The sequence below is a fragment of the Larus michahellis genome, chromosome 3, assembly GCF_964199755.1.
Source record: "Larus michahellis chromosome 3, bLarMic1.1, whole genome shotgun sequence".
NCBI classification, from domain to species: Eukaryota; Metazoa; Chordata; class Aves; order Charadriiformes; family Laridae; genus Larus; species Larus michahellis.
In genome coordinates this window covers 45,325,614-45,350,922 of record NC_133898.1, presented here as the reverse complement: position 1 = coordinate 45,350,922, position 25,309 = coordinate 45,325,614, and the positions used below count along the sequence as shown (strand labels likewise).

The 25,309-nt window shown below is 43.0% G+C and overlaps 1 protein-coding gene across 2 annotated transcripts in view; it reads left to right on the top strand.

The window, feature by feature from the left end:
• Positions 1-231: 231 nt before the first annotated feature.
• DRC8 (dynein regulatory complex subunit 8) overlaps positions 232-25,309 on the top strand; it is a 35,520-nt gene continuing 10,442 nt past the window's right edge. Inside the window, exons 1-2 of one of the 2 annotated variants that reach the window (XM_074578239.1) lie at positions 232-404; positions 21,821-21,905. In XM_074578239.1, coding sequence (XP_074434340.1) covers positions 377-404; positions 21,821-21,905 — 113 coding nt within the window. In that variant the 5' untranslated portion in view covers positions 232-376. Of the gene's footprint in view, positions 405-3,702; positions 3,757-21,820; positions 21,906-25,309 lie in introns of those variants that run through there. The other variant, XM_074578240.1, reaches the window with a different exon arrangement.

Below are 25,309 nucleotides of genomic sequence, written 5' to 3'. Positions count from 1 at the left end.
CGCGAATAACATCCTACCCCCCAGCGTGGGGTGCCCCGGGGCCTGGGGAGCAGCCCGGGGCTGGGCCTCTGCCCTGGGCCCCACATTTTGGGGTGGGCTGCGGTGCCCGGTGCAGTACTGGAGGACGGCAGGCCGAGCCTCCACCAAACTACTTCCATCACCGTTCCCTGGCTTTCTGTGTCAGCAGGCCGCGGAGGCCGCAAGCGAAGAGCTCTCCAGGGCGGAGGGAAGGTGGCTGCGTCTGTCAGCCAGGCCCAGGCCGCCGGCAGCCGGCCTCGCCGCGCCCGGTGTCGGGGAGCGGCGGCGGCGGGAGGAAAGGGCCCGGCGGGGCCCGGCCAGGCCCGCGTCGCCATGGCGACGGCGCTGGGCTGCTGCCATGGCGGAGAAGGAGGGGAGCAGCGAGGGTAAGGCCGGGCCGGGGCCGGGGCCGGAGCCGGGGCCGGGGCCGGGGCCTCCCGCCCCACAGGCTGTGCGAGAGGGCTGGCTGGGGAGACGGGACGTCGCCGGGCGCCGGCCGAGCGGGGGCGGCCTCCAGCGGCGAGAGAGACGGAGGCCGGCGGGGTCTGCCCTTCACGGGGCTGGTGCCGGGATGGCAGACGGACACGTACTGAGAGACACAGACATATACATGTGTGTGTATGGGTACATACGAATGCATACACACGCATATATTTATATAAATACACCTCCTGCCCCCCCCATGCCGTTCACGATGGCCACACCAGTGCCACCCTGCCTCAGGCCTGCGCCGCCTCGGCCAGGAGCTTCTCCCCAGCACTCCCTGTCACCGGAGATGCCACCAGCTGCCTGCTGCCATGCCACCCATGGCCAATGCCACCCACAGGCAATGGCCACGGGTGCTGGAAGCATTATGGTTGTGTTACGGCTGCGCAGGGTGCACCCATAGTTGATGGCGGCCGGGCTGACTGCCCGGTGACGGTGTGGGGTGGCTTCCAGGACAGCCGGGATGGCTGAAGTGGCCGCTGGAGCCAGTTGGCCATCGCCCCTTGCAGTCATTTCTGGATGCATCAGGCGCTCTCTGCCAGGAAAAAGTAATCTCTGCTGCTGATAGCACCACGGCTTATTTTTAGAGGCAAGCGTGTTCTACTTTAGGGAGTGTTGCCAGAAATTATATTTTACAGGCTAAAGGTAATTCCTCTTGTGAGGAGTATCGTTTTAGCAAAAACATACTTTCTGTACAACTCACAATACCGTGACCTCTAAAATCTATCCCTTCCATAAGTAGACTTGTGGGTGTTGTGACAGTTTGAAAATTCTGAACATTGTATTTGAAATAATCTAAATAATGGATTGTTTCATATTATTTAGGAAAAAATAATATAATCCATAGGAAAGTCCTGTATAAATAGTTGCTGTGGATGGTGCTGAGTAAGTAATTTGATTTTGGTAGAAGTATTTCCAGCATGTACTTTGTAGTATAGATATCATGCAGAAATTAAGAAGTAACACTGATGTGGCTTCAGTGAGGACTGTTCTAAAAGCATTATTTCTTTTATATTGTTTTTCGTTTTTGCTTAGTCTTGTGAAAGCATATTTTTTGCATCTTTCTAGTCTTGCAAATGAAGCTGAGGCATAGTGCTGGCAGAGGTGGATAGAGACGATAGGATAACAGCCTAGAAGTCTGCTGAACCATCTGAGAAGGGGGAATCTGGTGTTCTGGCAGGATAACAGTAATATCGGGAAGTTCTGTCTCTGTATATTTTGGGCACCCATATGTATGATATTGAGATTCTGCACCATTTTGTCAATCTACGGGCAGAAGCTCTTGGAGAAGGAAGGTCGTGGGTTTTTGGTTGCTTGATTAGTGGCTTTTGATGCTGTTTTTGTAGTTTCAAAGTGACAATACTTTGTAAGAAGTTTAATTACTGTATTACTGAAGACAGACTCTCTTGTTGTTTTTTGTTTGGGGTTTTTTTGTTGGTTTTTTTTACACTTCATGTTTTTTAACATTGTGCAAAACAGTATTCCCAATAGAGAATCAGATGTCATCTTGTAGAGGAAAATCGTGCTGTCATCCTAAACAACCTTGACCCATAAGCTCCATTCCTGGCCTTACCAGTCTTCCTGGTGGACCATGGAAAGTGAAATACTGGGCTTTGGTTTTCTATCTGTAGAATGAGGATAAACCTGTATCACAAGGCATCTGACTTACCTTCTGTCACTCATGAGAATCATAGACCGCTCTTAGGCAAACCAGTTGCATATTGCCCTATAAATGTGTCTCATTATTATAAAAACAGTTGAGATAAGCTAACAGTCAGTGTCTCATTAAACTGCAGAAGCAATCCCATTAGAATAAATCACACCCATTTCAGAGTTGCTATTAGACTTCTTGTAGATAGCAATTAGAGGGTTAATTAGGATTCCTCGATTCCGGATTCACACATCAATCATGTTTTCTTCCGACAAGCATCCCACATCTATGCAAACTGCAACTTTTACTTTATTATGCTTCAAACAGAACAATAACATTAGTTGTATTGTCAAATAATTAGTCTTTAGGGTATTCTTCTTGGTTCTTTGTAGAACTGCAGTTCCACCAGCTTTCATGTTAAAGGTTTCCCTTAGGTCCTATTATTTTCAAGTTTTGTCTTCTTCGAAGTTAGAATGCCTGCCTAAATGTTTTACAGATGCACACGATGCACACAAGGAAAAATGGTGAAAGGCCAAATCCTGCAACTTCTTGTACGTCATGTTACTCACATGAGTATTACCCTCTCACTTATGCAATCCTTGTGAATAAAATCTTGTATGTGCTTAAGTGTTAGATAGTAGCTACATGTTTTATGTATGAATTTATATCCCTACATTTGTGCTTTCCGCATTATTTAACGTTTTTTCTTCATACCTATCTGATCACACTAAACTGTTTTCTTAATCTTTCTCTTCTGTATATTTGCATGTATCTTCCCTCCTATCATTCTGTTTCTTTCCCTTTTTCTGCTACTTAATTCGGTCTGTCTGTTCTTCCATTTGCTCTCAGATACCTTCTTTGTAATTTGACATAACATGTCAGATTTTCTAAGTTTTAATATCTCTGATCTCAATACTGATGTTACTAGAACCTGAAAGCAAAATGTCAGACCGGTAGTGCCTGAAGTAGAACTAGACAGAAGACAAGACATATTTTTCTCCAGCTGGGATTTAAGAAATCACATGAAAGTACATAAAGGAGAAAACGCTCAGTGTTCCTATATCATTATGGTAATGTTATGTAATTGATCAGTATTAGCGTTTTTCTAAGACCATATTCTTTGTGCCAGTTAACACATGTTTAAAAGGCAATTAATAAGTAATGAATTTTAATTCAAAAGGAAGTATATTAAATTGTCTGAGCTCCTGTTTCACCCACTTACACCCATATGAAACCAAATAACTAGTTCTGGACAACAGATGTCCTCCAGAAAGATACCTGATTCTGATGTGAAGACCTACGGAGGTGGTGAATAACTGTTCTGTGATGGTGATTTTCTCTGGTAAATGACTAGTAGTTGTCCTGGGTAGTTTGAGTTACAGCTGCAGTATGTAATCAGGCTTCACAGATCCTCTTCCCCACTTACGAAACAGTCATGTGGAGGTTGTTAGTGGAGATGGAAAGAGTTTTCACCCCACTTTTAGCGCTTTATGTAAATACAGTAACTACATTCAATCATACGTATATATCTGCTCTTTAACTGCCACGGTTTGCTACTTGGCACGCTGGTGAAATCAAAGATTTACTGGAGTCTACATTTGGTAAGAAGTAGCTACATACCCGTTCAGCTACTACCTTCTTGCAAAGAGGCAGAGTTGCCCCTGCTTCACCAGCCCTGCCGAATCCTCCCGTGTCTGGAGGTAGGATCTAAACCTTCCCTCTCCATGTTACCTGGCTCTGCCTGGATTCTGTGTTGCTAGCGATATTGAAAATGTGCTATCACTGCTCATCCTGTTTTAATAAAGTTGCAAGTCCAAGCTTAGAGAGCCTAGTAGCTGCCGTGAGCACTGTAGGCAGTTGTAACCATTATTTCTGCTTGGAGCACACTTAATTAACTAGAGAGTTTCAAATCTGACACAGAAAAGCACTTAAGCTGTGTATGGCTTTGGGGAATGCCGCTGAATGGGATAATATGATGCACATGATGCTTAAGCACATGAGTACATTTAAGGGTCTTGCTATATTAAGGATTTTAAAATGTATTTTTGAGGGTTTCACAAATAAGCCTTGGCATTTGAAAGGTACAAAAGCTACGGATTAAACACTCACAATAAACCTTCAGGCTAAAGTAGTCCATCAGAGAAATTATCTCTGATTTAAAAAGTAGCAGTATTTCGTTTATGGAAAAAAATACTACATTTGTATGAGTTGTTAAAAATAAGTAGCTTTCATAGGGCTCAAGCAAGCAATATTTCATCTCTAGAAGAAAATCTGAATATATGAGATCACTTAGGAAATCAGTGTGCAGTTTTATCACAGTGGAATTTACAGATGCAGATGAACACTGAATATTTTTGTATCCTCTTGTTGACATTGCTGTGAGAAGTCACATGAGGAGAAGAGTTTATAGCTTTTATTAGACTGTAATGCAGTTTAACACGCACCTTGACATCAATCTGAGTTATGTTTTAATAGTTGTACTTATTTGAGAGAGATACAAAAAATAAATTTTGTCCATCTCCCATGGACAAACACAGGCTGTAGATCCAATCCCCTTGGCTACACTCTGCAGTAAAAGTTGATCTCAAATGGATGTAGAATAGGTAATTGCAGATTGACAGGTTTCTTGTTTCCATGGTGCATAAAATGGCAGAAGTTTTTCAGTTTGGCTCTACTTCTAGCTGACTTACTGAATAAAAAATTGGCTGGTGTGCAGAAAGGCTTTAAACTTTTTTGTCTTTTAAACAATGCCAACCAGCAGATACGCAGTGCTGACAGGGAGCTCAAGAACTCCCACAAATTATCTTTCCAACAATAGTTAACATGTTATTAAGAATTTCCATGTCTACATACTAATTATTCTGAGGTCTGTGGGGTTGGAGGTTTTTTTTTTTTTCAATTTAGGAGTACCTTTATTTTGTGTGAGCAAATACTGCTTTGTTGCTATTGGCAAGAAAACCTGGAGGGCTAAAGGTTGTGGAAGGGACGTGGTCTTTCGGGTAACAGAGGTCTGACAAGAACCTGTGGTCGAATGTGCTCGGCATTTCGCCCCCAGGTGGGAGGTGGCCGAGCAGACAGGGGTACTTGTCACCCCACTGCTCTGCCCTGCCCAGATCCTGCCATGGGGTCCAGCTGCCACTGCTGTGGTTTCTATCATGGGGGTATGGTTGAGGTGGGGCATCAGAAGGTGCAAATAGCTCCTGCACATCATGTGAAGTATCCTGAGGGGGAAGTAGCTGCGGCAGCAATGTCCCAGCCCAGCCTGTGCGGAGGTGGGCCCTGTGCATCGGGGAGGGCACAGGGCAGTGGGAGATGGGGCTCAGGGCACTGCAGAAGGTGGCCAGAGCCCCCTGCGTGGAGCTCGCAGGTACCCGGTGTGGGGGTAAAAGTGTCCTGGTTTGAGGTAAAACAGAACCAACTCTCTGTTCAGTAATTTTATTTCTTAGCTTCTAACTCTCTGGAATTAACAGCATGTTGTGTCTGAACTCTGTCTTAGTTCAGAATGATAAGACAGTTTGTGCCTAGAAATGGTACGCAGCAAGGCTCTTGCTTATACTTATTGCTGTAACAACCAAGGTCAGCTAATTTCGTTATTTGCCCTGTTGGAGGGTCAGAAACAGAAAAGTGTGTAGGGTTCCCACCTGCAGGGAGGAGCAGACAGGACAGGTGACCCAAAATTGACCAACAGGGGTATTCCATCCCATCTGCCCCATGCTCAGCGTAAAAGCTGAGGGATCAAAGGGTCAGTTCTCTTCCTTCAATGGCTGACGTCTGAGGAGGACCCTGTCTGTTCATCTGCCTTTGATCCCGATCTGTGGGTTCCTGACTCCAGCTCTGGAATCCAGTTCCCACCCGCCGCTGAGTCCAATCTGGGACTTCCCCAGTGCCTGCCGGTGACGTCATCCCAGGAGCTTAATACGGTTTTGTATATACTGTATCTATTTCCTTATTTTCCTTTTTATCTCATTATTAATGTTTCATTAAAGTAGTTTAGTTTCTTCTAAACTCATAAATCTCTTTCTCTCTCCTCCTCCTCTCTGTGTACGAGAGGCTGAGGGGGAGCATCTGTTGCCGGCCATTGGCCAATTTGGCCAAAACCATGACAAAAAGCTATCAGCATGGTAAGGGGCAGGAGGTCCCAAAACTCACCTCTGGCCCCCATGACTTTTGAGGCTGGATTAAGTGCTACCTAACAGGTCTTGGGAGATATTTTTGTAAATGGTCTTTAATTGTAAATGTCCATCTTCAAGAAAATAGGGACTCCCAACTTTTTGGAAATGTGACATCCTTACTGTTCAATGCTACATAGGCATGGGTAGTACGTGAAAGCCCCATGAATGAAAAGATAGCAAGAGATCCTTGAGTCCAGCCTGGGGTTCCATACAACCATAACTTTCAAAAGTTTAACAAGCTCCATCTTAAAAATGGTAAGGATTGTCGTGTTGCTGGTGTAAGGTCACAGGAGGTTCTGGACCGCTACTGCTGATGGTCAGGTTGAAAATTAGATGTGAATTCTGAAACTGATCCATGAACAGCTTGTATCCTTTTTTTCCCTGTTTACCAGCTTTCTCCTTTAGCTTAGCCTGCCTCAAATAGTTATAGAAATAAGTCTTATTCCCCCTTGATGGTAAATGTAAACATCTTAAATTTGTCAGCTGAAATGCTGTTCAAATTCAGAATATTACTCTTAGGCAAACAAAAAGAAAAATGGAGGTTCATATTAATTCGCATAGCTGCAGCAAACCTCTGTAATCCCTTGCCATTTTGTTTTGCTGTAGCAGTCTTCCTCTGCTTGGTCAGAGCCCTCATGCCAGAGTAGTGCAGATAGAATTGCAACCAGTCTAGAAACTGTATATTTTTTAACCCATTTGAGACCCTGTCAGGCAAATTGAAGGGCTTGTGATACGTTACATAGTAACAGCATGTATTAAACGTCATATGACCTTATATTGTAGATAGTTACAGTTCTTTCAAAAGCAGAAAGTTTACAAACTGCTGTATTCTAGCCGAGCTACTGTGGTGCTGCAGTTAAACTTTAAAATGGCTTACATTTAAAGTAAATTGATTCTCAGAGTACTAATATCCACTTGATTCTGGTCCCTGGTTCCTGACCGCTTGTGCAGAGGCAGTGCACTAGGCATATTCGATTTGCGAGGTGTCGGGTGCTGCCATACATGCAGTCAGATGCACATGCACATTGGTGACAAGTTATGCAGTGCCCTGTGGGGGCCATCCCACGTCGTCGGCAGTGTGAGCTGCTGCTGTGGAGCACACAGCAGCCTGCGCGTCACTGCATTTTGGTGGACCTTGGTGTGGGGCATACATGTTGTAGGCTGTGTGTGTCGGAGTTGTCCTTTGTGGCTCTGCCATCTGCTTCTGGGGCCAGCACTGTGTGGAGTCCAGGAGAAATGGAGACAAGTGCCTTCTGCGACCACACAGCGTAGTGGCATGGGTTGTGTGCTGCCGGTGTCGCAGCCTCTGTAAGCTCTTCCTTTTCAGCAGCAGCTGGAGGTATAGCAAGGCTCTCAGCATCAGCAGGAGAGCTATATATCCTCGCAGGGCAGTTGGCTGTTGGTGATGAAGGAGAATATAAGTACAGGCTAGACATAACTCTTTCATTATATCCCAGGTGTGGCTGAGATGAAAGATAGGGAACAAATTACAACAATGGAGATTACTGTTTTTGCCAGCTCTGAGCCGCAACAGGAGTGCTGACTGGTACAACTGCCAGAGTTGGGATTTCAGGGATGTGCAAGACATCCCTAATGGAGATTTATGCTGAGCTTATCTCTGCCTTATGAAAAGGGAGATTGCATGCACCCGGTATTGACTTTTTAAAAAGTATCACAATTATTTTTTGCAGGCTAACATGCATCAAGTACTGGCATTTCTTTCACTTCACTGTAGGAAGGATAACATCATGACTTTCCTCAAGAGAAATATAAGATATTAGTTGTATGTTTGTAAATCACAGGCGTACAGGAGGCAATCCAGATCTCTGCATAGATGTGACTTCCTTGCTTTCTTTGGATGACTGACGTATCTCCACATCCTCTGCTCAGAAGAGGCGATCTTTATATCAAAAGGAAAGGATTTTACCCCTATATTCTACAAGTTAGTGTGACAAAGCATGCTGTTTCATTGCCCTCAGTGTCAATTGCATGCAATGGCAAGTATTTGGCAGCTTGTCTGTGGACACCAGCTAGTGGAAGGAGAGCTTTGCTGTCAGAGCTGGACCTGCACAAATGATTAGGGTGAGTGATATCACTCGGAACTTGCTGCTTTGGCTTATGAAGCTCCAGGCTTTGTGAAGTCAGACCCGGCCACCGCTTGAGTAGCTGCAAAATGATGATGTGCTTGGCTGGCTGAAATCAAGGTCATAATAGAGACCTGTTAGGTCGAATTTGGATATATGTCTCTTCCTGAGAGTCCATATTGCATGCTGCTTCCAAAGTAGTAATCTGCAACAGTTGTGAGGCCAGTGGAACTAGAGCAGCATGGCTATGGCCAACTGCTTGGGAAGACAGGCAGGGAGAAATCCTGAGAGCTGTAGTTGAACATTTCTTGCTGTGTCCTGATTGTTGCTCTAAAAATGTTACAGGTACTCCTGACATAAGATGTTTGACAGCTTACGAGATGAAAATGTGTGTTGTTATGATGCAGGACTCAATAGCTTTTCCTGTCCTGTAAAGCCACTGTAACTGTCCCATCCCATTGTCTTGAGTCCCTTCTCAGCCAACCCTCCCCTCCAAGAAGTGCAAGAAGGCAAAATGGGTTTGAGGAAAAAAAGAGATGTTTCAACACATGACCAACTATTAGGGGTGATAAAAAAAAAAGAAACTGGCTTTTCTGCAAGGACTCAGCAGCAACAAATGCACAACGTGTGGGCAAACAAACTTGTGTGAAAGCTGGGAAGAGAGAAACTGCTATTGTCAGGGTAGGCACTGTTGCGTTTTGGAAGATGCTCAGGAGGACTGCCAAGTGTTTCTGCCATAAGTAGCGATGACTCCAGATTCTTTCAAGCTCTATAAGATTATCCCTACATTTTTTCTGAGGTTTGGTGGTACACAGAGCATACTCTACATGCATTCCTTCTGTTTCCCAGTGCTATGTATTCTCCAGAGGATATCGGCAATAAGCTGTATGTTACTGTTCACAGCATGAGCCTGCACTATTTAATAAGGGGGTGATAGGGAGCTAGGATACAAGGAGTAAGGCACTTAAGAAGGTCAGGTCAGGGCTTTAGCTCTCACTATTGACTGTCGCAGAGCTCAGAGAGACTTTGTACTCAGGGTGATAAAAATCTGTAAGCTGTAGCTATAGGGAAAGGTGCAAAACAGCACAGCACAGTGCTTGTCACTGGGTGCTAACTGCAATACCCTAAATCTGGCTAATCTGATAGCTTTCTATGATGGCATGACTGGATGGATAGATGAGGGGAGGGCAGTAGGTGTGGTCTACCTTGACTTCAGCAAGGCGTTCGACACTGTCTCCCACAGCATCCTCATAGGGAAGCTTAGGAAGAGTGGGTTAGATGAGTGGGGAGTAAAATGGATAGAAAACTGGTTGAAAAACAGAGCTCAGAGGGTCGTGATTAGGGGCACAGAGTCTAGTTGGAGGTCAGTGATGAGTGGTGTTCCCCAGGGGTCAGTACTGGGTCCAGTCCTCTTCAATATATTCATCAATGACCTGGATGAGGGGATAGAGTGCACCCTCAGCAAGTTTGCCGATGACACAAAGCTGGGGGGGTGGCTGACACACCGGAAGGCTGTTCTGCCATACAGAGAGACCTGGACAGGTTGGAGATCTGGGCAGAGAGGAACCTTATGAAATTCAACAAGGGCAAGTGTAGGGTGCTGCACCTGGGGAGGAATAACCCTGTGCACCAGTACAGGTTGGGGACTGACCTGCTGGAGAGCAGCTCAGCTGAAAGAGGCCTGGGAGTCCTGGTGGACAACAGGATGACTATGAGCCAGCAATGTGCCCTTGTGGCCAAAAAGGCCAATGGCATCCTGGGGTGCATCAAGAAGAGTGTGGCCAGCAGGTTGAGGGAGGTCATCCTCCCCCTCTACTCTGCCTTGGTGAGGCTGCACCTGGAGTACTGTGTCCAGTTCTGGGCTCCCCGGTTCAAGGACAGGGAACTGCTGGAGAGGGTACAGCAAAGGGCTACCAAGATGATTAGGGGACTGGAGCACCTCTCTTATGAAGAAAGGCTGAGGGATTTGGGTCTCTTCAGTCTGGAAAAAAGACGGCTGAGGGGGGACCTTATCAACGCTTATAAATACTTAAAGGGTGGGTGTCAGGAGGATGGGGCCAGGCTCTTTTCAGTGGTACCCGGGGACAGGACAAGAGGTAATGGGCACAAACTTGAGCATAGGAAGTTCCACCTAAACATGAGGAGGAACTTCTTTCCTTTGAGGGTGGCAGAGCACTGGAACAGGCTGCCCAGAGAGGTGGTGGAGTCTCCATCTCTGGAGACATTCAAAACCCGCCTGGATGCGTTCCTGTGCAACCTGCTCTAGGTGACCCTGCTCTGGCAGGGGGGTTGGACTAGATGATCTCCAGAGGTCCCTTCCAACCCTATGATTCTACGCCAAACAGCCAGGGGGACAGTGGGAGATGGCAGGAGGAGCTTGGGGCTGTGGCTTGGTGGACCTGCACATAGTCCTTAGAGCAGCAGCAGAACAACAGTAAGTTGGAGCTGGAGGAGGGCTGGGTGCCAAGTATTTGCTTGTGCGCTTCCCTGCTACTTAAAGGTAGTAATCCACCTGCACAGTATCATCCTGGCTGGTCAAAACAGAGAGCAGGAAACTTGCCTGTGCTGCTGTGTATGTGGGAATCCCAACTTGCATTGCCATTTCCTGATGGAAGGGCTTCTGCCTACTGCCACCAGCGAGGAAGGAGATGATGGCCTCCACTGGACCATTTTTCTTGAATACGTAAAAGGAATGCTATAGCATGGCTTACAAATTACTCACATAGAAAATGTCAGAATGTCTTGCAATTTTAACCTGAATTAGGCCAACTTGTGGTTTTCTTTTCTGACTTTTTTTTTTTCTGGGCGTGCTGCTACGTCCAGAACACTTCATCAGCCAGAAAATCTTGTGCTGTAGCCAAGTCCTGGCTCCAGCCTGCACACCTGCATTTCCAAGGCCTGGACTAGCCCAGCTCACCTAGGTGCTGCTATGGGCCACTGCCTGGGCTTGTGGCTGATTAGGAGTCCCTGCCAGGGTCTGTTTTATTGTAATTGCTTTGACCTGGAACATGGTGCATGCTACATCCCAGCCAGCCACTGCACCTCTGTTTCTCCTCTTTGGCAGATGCAGACCAAATCATAAATTCATTTTGTGCAGTGAAAGTAGGAAAGACTCCTTTCATACCATCCCACCAAAAAAAAAAAATTGATCACTCATCAAACCTCAGCTAGTGCAGAGGCTTGAGAAAATTGAACTCTAGCTGTGTATAGCTAGGTAGTATTCCTTCATCATTTCCCAGGATTGCGGGCTTCTCTGCTGATTCTTATGAAGAATGGTGCTTCAGTATATATAGATATATATGTAAATATAGCATAACTGCACAGATTGTGTACAATAAAAACATTGGGGCATATTTTGTTGAGCCTTTCTTGAGATGCATGAAGTGCTGTGACTGACATGGATTGATGTGTACCTGTTTTGCATTACTCAGAATAACTGCCTACAAGGGAATGGAGTTTTCCCTGGCAAACTGTATGATTGTAGCATCCTTCCCTCATATGTCCCACGACTGGATGTACACTTAGCTTGCCCTCACCAACAAGCTGCTCAGGAACTCTTTGAACAGCAAGGAGGAAGGATTTTCTTGCCTGTAGGGCAGAGGAGAGACTAATTACTCCCTTTTCCCGAAAAATAAGTCTAATCTCCTGGAGCTGGGTCTAGACTGACAAGGACACAGTCACATGTGGCACCTGAAGAGGGGCAAAGATGATGATGACAAAAGCACAAAGCTGGGGAAGGAGGTTCAGCAGAGCAAAGGAGTACTGTCCCAGAGGCAACAGTGCTCCAGGGCAAAGCAAGAAGAGTTGGCCAGTGGTGTCAGCTACCTCTGCCTGTGTGCATTTCTGTGCAGGGAGCTCAGCCAGGTAATAGGAAGGGCAGAATTGTATCCCTTACCACATCCTCAGCGCATGCTCCTGCTTTTTGTTCAGTGGCAGAAAAGTTGCAGTCTGTCTTCCATATGCTTTCCCCACCAACAAACCTACCCCATGTCCAGCCCTTAGTGGAGTTTTACAGACTGTAAAACCTCCTTAGTGGAGTTTTACAGACTGCAAGCAGCAGTGTGTAACATTAGCAGGATTCCTGCTGGGACCCAGTCCCACTCAGCTACTCCTAACATTTAACATTCCCAGCCCCTCTTCTCTTCACTTGCAAGTTCTGCTTCGTTATAAATAGTTTCAGTAAGTTTAGAGTAAGTTTGGTTTACATTTTGTATATAGGAAGTCCTTAAGCCTTTTATTTCTTTGACAAACAAATTGCAATCCCCCATTCTGGAGACCTCCAGAAAGAAATGGGAAATTCCTCCAGGGAAATTAATGTCTCAGTTCTGGAAGCCTGGGCACAGGGACACTGTCAGGGTCACAGTATGGGAAGTGATGCAGAAAATAGTGGTTTATCGGTCCCCTCCAGCATATGGAGAATTTTGTGTTACAGCAGGCATCTGTCAAGGAATTTTTAGAAGTAGCAAGGGTATCCCTCTTAATTTGCCCTTCTCCATTCCCATAGGCAAATGCATTATCTGCAGCAAGCCTGGGCAGTAGTTGTAGTTCCACTGGGGCTTCATGCTGACATACTTTGCCATCTGCATCCCCTGGCTTTAAGAAATACAGAGCAAGCTCTGGACAGAGCAGGCAAACAGGATCCTGGTGAGGATGTGAGAGACGGGTTTAATGCAGCAGCTGTTCAGGCTGTTATATCATTATGAATCAGGGCAGATAGGTATGAGTTATCAAGTACTGAGGATACAGAGTGACCTCTGTGGACTGGTGCGGGGGCTGTTTGCCCAGCACAAACCAGGCAAAATAATGACATCTTGCAAGAGCAACCAGAAGTGACAGCATTAAAATGGGTTTGATGACCTAGAAGGATGTGTACCGCGAGGGAAAGAAATATTTTTTCCATTGATGAAGAACCATATTTGATCCAGAAGGGAGGGGAGTGGGCAAGATTGACTGTGACTCCAACACCTCCAGGGAGAGATAACTGGGACAAGAACTTTGTGAATGGTCCCTTTCAAATCAATGACACTTTAATATGAACTGTGTTTTGGAAGCAGTGTGAACTATGGATTTAAACACCTTTGGATATACTAGGTGATGAAAGGCATTGATTATTTATGGCTTTTTTTCCAGCTTGACACGGCATCCTCCATAGCCTGCTTTGTTCTATGTTATAGTGTCAGATTAAGATTTTTATGAGCAACTAGAAGCTTGACTGCTTATCAAGGCAGCAATAATTTCTATACTTACTTTGTTTCTCAACAGTTGAATTACTTTGTTAATTGCCCCATTAGTTTTCTTAGTTTTGGTTCCCACACGTATTAAAACATCTCTGAATCTATGATAGATTAGAATGCCATGGCATTTAAAATACCATCTACTAAACAATCAAAACCTAGGCAATATTCAGGATATCTTGTTTCATCAGGTAAAGTTACTGGCAACTTGTAGCTCCATTAGTTGCTGCCAACTGACTGTCACAAACTGGATATACTTTGCATATTGGTATATGGTTGCATTTTCAACTTTGAGGTTGAAATGCACAGTTGTTATATCATTTTTAAAAATCTCTAATGAATTTGTCAACTTCTAAGTGAAATAACCAAAATATTTCCATTGTGGTTGATCTGAACTCTTTTTATTTTTTTTTTTTATTACTAGCTTAATTCTATAAAGTAATCTCATTTCTATAGCCAATGCTGGAGTCAAGATAGTGCTTAATTTTTTACATTACTTTATTATATATTTTGCCCACGTTACAATTGTCTTATGTAAAGAAGACAAAAAGGAAAAACAGTGTTTAATATTTTTGTGTCAGAATTTGAAGTAGCTTTTGCACTTAACTTTGCCACAGCCTTCATCACACTGACAGCCTGTATTTTATTATCAGATATGAAATTAATTACCTGATTTTTCTAAAACTATTTGCTGATGGTGGTTTTGTTCTCATGGTTATTCACACCACGTGCCATGGGGCTGTGCAAGGTTGTTCTGATTGCTCTACACTGAGAGCTCCATTCTGTGTATCTATTTTTAAATATAGTCCCTTTATTTTTATTTTCTATTAGTTTTACGTAAGGCAGTTACTGTGATGGAAATTTTTCAGGTAATTTTTCAGCTCTCACAGGTACTCCCATTAAGAAAAGAGGTATGACAATAGGGTGAGGTTATGCTCTTAGTCCAAGGTTGCTCCCATAGATGATGATGAGTGTCGGGTTTTGGTTTTGTTGATTAACCCTGTTGATGGGGTTTGCTTGTTTATCTGGATACCACATGGTGTATGCTGTGACAAGCATAAACAATAGGGAGCAATGATATAGCTAGTCCTCAACAATTCTGAAAAACATGAAAGAAAAAGCTTTTGCTGTTCTTGAGCCTTCATTTTTGCTTCTTTGAGAATGCTTGAAAGTGGCCTTTGCAGAAACCAGTTAAGCTTTTCTGTTCTTGTGTAGGAAACAGACTAAAATTCAGATTGCCTACGTATCATCTGTGATAACATGGGATGCTTCTCATCCAAGAAAGGATTATCCCTTTACTGAGTCTGCAGGCCATAGGTTGGATCCCCAGATTGGAGTAGGTACCACTGTCAGTGACGAGCTCAGTCTGTTCATTTCTTGGGAACTAGCATGTACCAAATTTCATGAAGCTGCATCTTTTGTCTTTTCATTCAATCTGAATGGCTAAATTCAGGTGACACATTTCCGATTGGTGCCATCAATATTTTGTGTCAACCTGTTTTTTTTCAGATTGCAGTGCAGGAATGGGTTTATCCCTTCTCTGGAGAAACAAAGCTGCTTTATAAACCTCTTGTTTTTCTTGAAAATCTGCTTGATTTGTCTTTACAGAATGAAGACTCTTCGATGAGCAGATATCTTAAATTATTTCATTATGTATCACAAGACACAAAGAAACAACGCTGCATATTATGCAAGCTTACAGCTTAATCATATTTTTCCTTCCTTTTCTGGTATCTAATATATTGATATCATACATGCTATAGGAGGTACAGAGTAGAGAAAAAATGTTTCTCTTGCCTCAATATTTTTAGAGTATGGCATACAATTACTGTTTCAGCATATTAGACTGACTGTACATTAACCTTCCTTTGGAATTAAGAAGGTCACTAGAAAAAAACTAATGTATGCCTTTTATTCTATAGAGCAAAAAGGTCTTGCCAGTAAGTCAGATTCAAATGGCCTCAAGATTGTTTTCTCTCTGTGTTCCTTTTCCTCAGTGATTTCCTTAAAATAGAATTAGTTAAATGCTGTAAGGTTTTCTACTTTGGGGTGGGGCAAGGTTTCTGAATTATTTTTAAGTCAGTCAAGCTCCCCACACTTAACCTGAAGGCGACATGAACAATTGTGGCAGAACAATTTAGGGAGTCGCATACTTTGCTTTAGAGTTAGGAAAGAGAAGCGGAAGTATGGGAACACCTTACACTGATACCATCACCAAGAATTCATTTTATGACACTATACTGGCTTTTCCTTTTTCTTCTGGAAACACAATGTCATGATAAAACAGACGAGCTTATTTGAGAGTGTTTGAGCTTTCACCTGTGCTGATGATGCTGAGTATTGTGACAGCTTTTTAATATCTTGACCTAGGTGGCGGTACATTTAACACTTGCTTAAAAGCCTAATTAGATCTCATAAGAGCTAATCAATAACCTCCTCAGAGTTGCGATTATGAATTCTCTTATTGGTTTTTTTTTTGCTTTGTATTTAAGCAAATATACATTGCATGCTTCTCATTAGAACTACAGTGAGATTTGGTTTTGGGTTTTTTTTTGGTTTTTTTTTTCAATTCTTATGCCCTGATTTCCAGTAGTGGTTTTGTGAAGGATTTTGGATGAGGTTAGATGAAACAGTGAAAAATCAAAGACAAATCTCTTCTGCTTTTTAGCTCATCTCTTTCGTCCTTTTGCCCTGTATACCTAGATAATAAATTGGGAATTGCCTTTAAAGGGAACATGGTATTCTTCAAGAATAGCACCAATCTTACTTCTTACCGGGAAACTGTTCCTGCATCTTTCTAGGATTTTAACTCCATATTAAAGCTGCAAGGAATAAGATTTGTTTAGCTATTTTTGCTTGTTGGTGAAACCTTTCTTTTTGATCGTGCAGTAGGATCACTTTTTAAGCAGGGACTTCACACTTACTTTTTTGTACCTTTTCCACCTCTGGCTGGCTCAGATATACCTCAGATATACCTCATAGCTCAACCCCCTTCTCACCTCTCCTCTTCGATTGGTGTTGTATGGCAAGACAGAGTGTGTTACTTGTGATTTTGGGGATGATGGGAAGAGCTAGGATTTGTGAAGGATGGTCATAGGGCTTTATGGAAGAGTGTTGGAGCAGTGAGGGGAGGGTGGTTAAATACTGTAGCTTGGATCTGTGAGCAAAAAGAGAAGGTTCACTGAATTCCAGTGGAGATTGCAGGGGGCTTTAAGACTCACATTTTCTCATGTGTCTGCCTGCACAGTCATGTCCCCTCTCGTGCCCATTGCCTTCTTAAAAATGTTCCTTTTTCTTCATGGCAGTCTTTGCATCCCATTCCTGGTTTTTCAACTGACAGAACCAACGTTGCTGCCTGCCCTTTGGGTTGAAATAATGGCTAGCAGGAAAGAGAAGAAAAGGTGCTGGAGTCCGTATCCACGGGTACAATTCTGTACTTCCTGCTCATAAGACCCAGTTATTGAATGGGGAAGTCTACAAAAGAGCTGTTGATAACAACACTTTTAAATAAAACCAGAAAAACAACATGTAGATGACTCTAAAACTGTCTGTCACTGAGTTGGGGTTACCCAGTTGTGTCCCTTGTCATTTCAGACTGACTAGTTCCATGAGGCAGCTCTCTGTGAGAAAGAGTTCCTGTCACCAGAGACCTCAGGGGTTTCCTCACACCTGCTTGTGACCATAACATAGTACCATGAAGAGGGGATGCAGTAATTAGTGAGGTGTCCACATGCATATGGGAGTTTAAATATAAAATTGACTATATTTATTAAAATACACCTAGATTAATGTTTATAAAGATTAATGTTTCAGGTGTGTTCAGCAGCAACACTAAGTAATAAAATCAAGTCCACTGGTGCTTCTACAAATCAGCCCTTAATTTTACTCTTTACAGAGCATGAAAAGAGTTCCAGAGTTTCGCATTTTGTAAATAGATTCATCAGGCTGCAGTGGGACTCATTTAAATCTTTTCCTGTAAGCAGCAGACAGATGCTGTTCCCCAGCATTTTAGGTGGTTGTTTAAGTTGGCCTACCTGTTCTTTTGATACTCTTTTTTCTGCGCATAGTTTATCTTCAGTGAAAGGAAGGGTTGGCTTTTTGAACCATCAGAGCAACTGGCCCCAAGGAAGAAAAGAAAGCAAGCTCATAGAGTTAAACGAATGGTAGAATCTAGCAAATTGTATCAACTAGAAATCACTTTTTAAAATGCTCATTACTCAAGAGTCTGGCAGAGCCACATCTATTTAATTGCTTCTGTTCCCTACAAAGACTGAAGCTGTGGTCTTTGAAGAAGAAATGTCACAACTGAGGCAGGTGTGCTGCTTAAGAGCTGGCTTCAAATGGGCCTCAGAGTGCTGGGGAACAGTCTGGACAATCTGAAAAGGAACAATTCAGTCTGAAAGAACCAGCAGAATTAATTTGGGACTCCCAGCTCCCTGCCAGTCTTACTTAACAGGCAGCGTCTAGAGCTTTATCTAGTTCATGCTAAACAAACTGGGAAAATAGCAAAGGATAGTACAGGAAAGGGAACTGATAGTGAATACGCTTTTCAGTTAATGTATCTGAGGAATGCATTTTAAGACATTTTGTCTTCTTATTGCTTATGTGGTAGGAAAATAAATGAGAACAAGAAAATGAGAAAAAAAAAGTATCTGAAGCATTTTAGCAGCATAAAAATGGAAATAGTATGTCATCCCTAAAGGATGCATTTGAGGGGATAAGTAGGTGTAGGTAATGGAATACTTTTTGGCATGGTATGTTTCAATATTTATTTATTTCAGCCATTAGAAGAAATCAGATAATTTTGTCTTTGGTATTATGTATTGTTTTTCTAGTTAGTAGAATAAGCGAGTGAAATCTTTTATTCAATCAGAGCATAGGTATTTCAGTCCTAAAAACTGCTAAAAAAATTGCTCCACAGGACAACATGAAACTTTCATTTATCTACCCATGGAGCAGACTCTCTTTGTACAGAAAGATTTCAGTACGTTAGAGCATCACATCTGCTGTGTTAGCTGCATGTCTGATCTCTTGATGCCCTTCTTGAAGGGGTCGTTTTAAACCTTTATCCATTACCTAGCCTAGAGCTGGAATCCATCTTTTTCTCCCTCCCAAAGAGAGGTTTAGAGTGAGTCGTAGAAGTTTTCAGATAACTGGCCGCCATGGTTTCGGCTGGGATAGAGTTGACTGTCTTACTGGCAGCTGGTATAGTGCTGTTTTTTGGATTTGGGATGAGAATAGTGTTCGTAAAACACTGATGGTTTTGGTTGTTGCTAGGCAGTCAAGACCTTTCTGCTCCTCACATTGCCATGCCAGCAAGTAGACTGGGGGTGCACAAAAAGTTGGGAGGGAACGCAGCCAGGACAGCTGACCCCAACTGACCAAAGGGATGTTCCATACCACATGACATCATGCTCAGTATAGAAAACTGTGGGAAGAAGAAGGAAGGGGGAGACATTCAGAGTTATGGCGTTTGTCTTCCCAAGTAACTGTTACGTGTGATGGAGCTCTACTTTCCTGGAGGTGGCTGAACACCTGCCTGCCAATGGGAAGCAGTGAGTGAATGCCTTGTGTTGCTTTGCTTGCATGTGTGGCTTTTGCTTTACTTACTAAGCTGTCTTTATCTTCACTCACGAGTTTTCTCACTTTTACCATTCTGATTCTCTCCCCCATCCCGCCATGGGGGAGAGTGAGCGAGCAACTGTGTGGTGCTTAGTTGCCAGCTGGGGTTAAACCATGACACTGGCTTTGCCATGCTGAACTGTGTTGAGCATCTTTGACTTTCATCCCTAGAGGGACAACAAGAGATCTAGGTAATAGCTTGTTAGGTGTTCACTCTTCTCACACAGAGTCTTTGAGAGGACCACAGTGTATTATATTTTCTTCCATGGATATGGCTCTTAATCACAACTTTCTCTCAGTTCTTCGAAGAAATATAGATTATCTAATACCTAGATTAAACCATTGAGTTAATTTCATATCAGGATCTTTCTTTGCCAGGACTCTTGAAACAGGTAAGATTAATGTATACTATTTTCATGGAAGGCAAAGCTTGAAAAGGCTGGATGGCTGTATAGTCCCAGTACTGTAAATGTTTCCCTGCTTTCCCCTGGTTAGTTCTTATTTCTACAGAAGGGTCACTCATCAAGCCAAGAACATACAGCTATAAATATTCCTTCAGCATTTCTGTATTGCAAGTTGTAGTGTACAATTGAAGTGCCTGATCTCGAGAACTAAGCTCCAACAGTCTACACTGGAGAATGGATCCAGGACTTCTTGAAGTCATTGAAAAACTCCCATCAAATTTAGCAGTTTGAGAGTAAGTCTTTAGTGCCCCTTCTACAAGGAATCAGGTCCACTTAGATTTAACTATGCTTTTTGGAAAGGAATTAAATGTGGTTCGTAGTGCTTAAGCACATAAAAGGCAGGGATTAGTGTCAAGCTATGAAAAACTGCAGATTGTCCTGTCTGGGGACTGAACAGGTCTCATCTTCCTCAGTGAGCTCCAGTCTCCAATCCATTGTACATGTAGCTGCCCATGCTTCCGTGAGGGGAATAGAGTCAGAAAGAGGAATACAGGCCTCTCGTCTCCTTATGTGTCCTCTGGGGGAGTTCAGTACCAAACACAGACAGAAAGCAGCAGGCACCTGTACCTTTATAAGGGGATGCACCTCTCTCCTATATGAAAAAGAACTTCCTTATAATTGGTTCAATCCACTACTATATTGAAGTCCTTGTAGCCTGTGCTGGGTTGACCCTGAGCAGCTGCCAGGCACCCACCCAGCCACTCTCTGCCTTCCTCAGCAGCACAAGGGGAGAAAATATGATGAAAAAGCTCATGGGTCAAGATAAAAACAGGGACATCACAAAGCCAATGTGTCTTTCAGTTCTGATACCCTTTGCAAGAAAACAGACATTTCTGTCATGAGGGCAAGAGAGTAAATGACAATGTCGTCTGTAGACTGCAGCCCCAGGGATTCTTAAAATATTGGGATCGTGGAAAACTAGGTATGGATTTGTTATGTCAGTGGAAACAATGTCCAGTGGTTTAATGCTAGTCAGAGCTGTTCAAAAACACTTTTAACACCAGATGAGCTTAAAGAAGAAAATAAATCTGTTCTGATAGAGAAGAGTTATGCTTTTATCATCATGTTGAGAACACAGAAGAGACAGCCATGTTCCCTATGGTGTCTCTGTGGAGGCCGTGGGGCTAGCTCACAAAATGCTGCCTCCTGAGAGCTGGTTTGCCATCTGGAGTTTGGGGCTGTATTTAGTCACAGGAACCAAAAGGTCAACTCCATAGCACTTGATTTCCTATATCTTGTGCTTTGGAGACAAATGACATTAATAAATGGGCAAAACAGTTCACTATTTATCCTGGTTTCCTTGACAGGGAGCTTTTTTTTGAGATGTGCCTCTTCCTCTCTTTACATTTTTCTCTTCAGAATTTATTTCCTAGTACTTCACTTACCCCAAGTATGATATTTCTGGCTTTAATGAGATATAACTGTGATAACTTGTGGTTGTTCTTTCCCCATTCTTTGAGATTGAGATATAAAAAGCAAATGCAGAAAATTGCTCCTTTCCTTTCCCTGAGACTGTCTTCCTTTCCAAACTGTTACAATAAATTATTTACCATGAGACATATTCACTGTGCATGTATCGTAGCCATCTCTCTATTGCTGGTTCTCAGCTTTTCATACATTATGGCTAACTTAGTGGACATGAGAGCACTTAGGTTTCCTTGGATGCAGGAACCTGGATGAAGTGACTCAGCCCCATCTCAGGGCAAGCCTGGGCCTGGGTTCACCTTGCTCCTTCCACTGGCACCATGGCATCCAGGAAGGGCTTGTGGTCCAGAAGGAGCTGGGCACACCCTGAGCAGGGTCCACACCTGGACAGCTAGGTGATCACGCAGCTGAGATGCACCATTACCACCAGACTTGGTGTAGCTGCAAAGCCATAGCAAGGCCATATTGCTAATATAAATGACAGATTCTGCATTTAGAGTGGGGTTTTTTTTCAGAATAACTTACGCTTTTTCAAAGTACCTTTCCTGTCTGCCCTTTTATCAGTTTTGGTGGTTCTGCTGTTGCAGTTCTCAAATTGGAAATAAATCAGTTGCAACGGCTCAGTGAATCTTTCTTTTTCTTTTCTTATGTTTCTTTTTTGCAGATGTCGCAGTAGCTGAAATTGAGAAAAAGATTATGGAAGCTTTTGAGGTGTTTGACCATGAACGCAATAAAACTGTGGATGTCAGGTTTGTAAATATCTTCCCACAGAAATATTACAGTATCTAGTACAGAGATAAATAACTCCCTAAACCTGCCTCTGCTCTATCAGAAAATGTAATTGAAACAGTCCTTTTGTCCCTGATCGGGCAATTATGTCTTTGCTTGTTTAAAAGACATTTTGCATTGTTCAGTGGTTGAAACTGGCTTGAGAGAGGGATGCTGGGACTGGTGGAGTAAAGAGGCAAGAAGAAACTGCAGCTAGACAAGAAGTCTAAGGCCACAATTATTACTGGCAAATCTCTGCTCTGATAGCTCATTTGATGCTACAGGTCCCGGATCCTGTATGGATCCCCTCGCTTTCGGGATAGGCCTGGCACACCAGGGTGTGTCCCTGCCAGTGTGTGTCACCTGCTCTCAGTAGATGTCTCCAGCTGAAATGCATCCTGCATGTCCCTCTTCCTCTGGGTTAATATGGGAGTTGGATGTGGCTCTGACAGGAAGGTGTTTTTAGGAGACTTGGAAGAAACTTGCACGTAATTTGATTATATAACATAACAACAACAACAACAACAACAACAATAATAAAGATGATCATACTTGATTGCACTAAAAGTCCATTTAGCCCAGCACCCTCATCTGAGCTACTTGTAGTTACCTGGGGGAAGAATATAAGGAATTGAGCAAATATGCAGTATTTCTTGTTGGCTTTCATACATCTGCCACATTATGATTAGAACGGCGCCTGATTTTTCTTGGTCTTATGATAAATAGCAAACAATTGTTCTCTATTAATCTTCTTGACACCATTAATGATTTCATAGCCGTCTGTCACATCCATCCTCCACCAGAGTAGTTTAAGGATGAAGAGTCTGGATGTGTTTAATCTCTTAGGAGATTCTACTCCATAGCTCTGGCCATTCTTTTTTGTGCTCCTTCTTGTTCAGCTTTCTCCTTTTTGAAATAGGATGACCAGAACTGGGGGAATGGGATACACAGATGGGAGTCAGGAGGGAGAACTGCATGCACTATACCTTTTGTGTGCGATGTTATGGAAATACAAACAAAATGTATGTCTGAGGGAGTAAGAAAAAGTTCAGTGGAAGATAAAAATATGGACTGTTAGACTGATCAGGGCATAATTGGCTACAAGATACACAGCAAAAGGCAGTCCAATTTAAAAATTCCTAAATAATCTTAATTCTGGTATTTTAAAAGTTTTAATATTTGACATTGCTACTTTAACTTTGTTTTAGCATAAGCATCCCTCCACATAGCAATATGGCTTTTGTTAGAAAATACATAAAACGCATATTTATGTCTCACTGAGCAGGTTCTGAAGTTGTCGTAAGCTGTAGTCATTAAAATTTACTGAAGTAAGTTTTCATATTTCCAGTTACTATTTTCACAAGAGTATCACCAGAGCTTTCAGTTATAAATCAATTATTGAGTATAGACACTGCAAAGGAGCGTGAGAACTGGTGAAACTGTTGTCATTAGACATTCCTCACAAAGTCAAATTGGAAAACATCTTTAGATGTTCCAAACATCTTTTCTACATTATAAAACAGAGGCAAGAGAGGTGCAAAATGTTCATGGGATGGTTTTAACAATGCATGCTTACTAGTGCCTCTAAATTTAAGGAATTATGGGCACTTCACGGAAGTGGGCTGGGCAATAGGACAGGCCCTGGCTGCTGGGTCCTGCCCTGCCATCCACCACGGGGAGCCCCTGCCACTGCCACCCCACCAGCCCTGGGGAGCCCCAAGCCCTCACTGCACCATGTTGGACTAGTTGCTTATTCCTTTATCATTTACCTCTGCAGTCCTGGCTAAATAGCTGTAAAGTTTGCTACACTCCTCACTCTATTATTTTATGGATATAGAGTTTGAGAAAATGTTACAACAATGAAATTATACAAATAGACTGTTTTAAAATGTATTCATTCAGTCACTAAGTCATAACATGTGAGAGGAGACGTTCAAAAGCTTATTTAACATAATAAATGCACAATTTCACATGAATTTTTATCCTAATACAGTTACTGACAATGAACAACAATTTATTGTCTAATTGTTCCTAGGTTCATATTGTGGGGCTGTATCACAATAATGGGATTATTAATGGCTTATTATCTTGTATCAGAAGGTGGCAGTACAGCACAATTCTTAACCACAATTGCAGACGTATGAATGTTGCTGCCTGAAATATCAGATTCCTGTGAAGAATATGGAAAATTACCCTGGCTTGAGAGGCCAGCATTGGTATTGCATGACTCCTGATGCAAATAAAAGTTAGTAAGAAATTAAGCATGAGGAAGACGGTATTGTTTCATGCTGCTTACAACACACTCTGAGTCAAGGGCTTTCATGATTTTGCAAATCTAGTCACTGAAAGTTTTATATGTAGGGTGAAAACTATTGCCCAAAATTTTGTTGTGTCTGTATTACAAAATCTGTATGAACATAAACTCCTTTTAATCATCATTTTTGTATGCTAAAAACTACACAGCAGAAACTGCAGCTGCTGAACTAAGTGAGAGGAAGTGGCTGGGAGGAAAATACAATTTCCTATCTGGGTCCTTTAAACTTCACGTTATTACCAAATGTGACATGACTTCTTTGACCACAGACACTTCAAACAACATCCCCATGCTGGCACATGCACGGACTGTCAGAAACAGCAACCAACAATGCCAGATTTTGTAAAGTCTTCCAGGGCCTGGCTTACCTTAGTCACGTCGCAGTTTTGCTGAGTGTGAGGTGAGGCAGGAGATGATGGCAACCTTCCCGTCTCTGGCAGTCTGGAAGAGTAGAAATAGTGTGGGACAGCAGGGAGGCATGATTTGGGTTGGGTGTTTCTCTGGGGCAAGCAGAAAATATTTACACATACCTTTTAGCTGGAAAAGATGAGGGAGTGCAGGAGTGAGAGCATCAAATACGGTATATCCACACCAGAAATAGGATGCACGGACAAGGATTACAAAAATAGGACTTAATCTCTGACCTCATTGAGGCCAATGGCCAAACTTCCATTCGTGTCCACAGGGGACAAGGTTTCATTGAGTCATTTGAGCAGATGGCTTTGCTCTGTAACAACTGTATGCATGAGACTGGGTTTTGTTTTGTAACTGTTTTTGTGCAGCCAGCCTTATCCTCTCTTTCGTCTATTGTAGTGCTTCTCACATGTTTTCAGTCACCACAGGAGCTCCATGGGACCTCTCTGAGAAAGCCAAAGTCTGACCCATCTAATTTTATGTGTGCTTGGTGTGCTATGTTTGGGGCCCTACTGTTGTAAGATAATTTTACAAAGGTCATTGCTTCTTGTATCTACCATTTTTATTAGGCAATCTAATTTTTCCACCAAATGTACTGGTGAAGATGAAGAAACCACAGAGGTTTGATTCATGGGAACCACAGCACTGTGGGCGCTT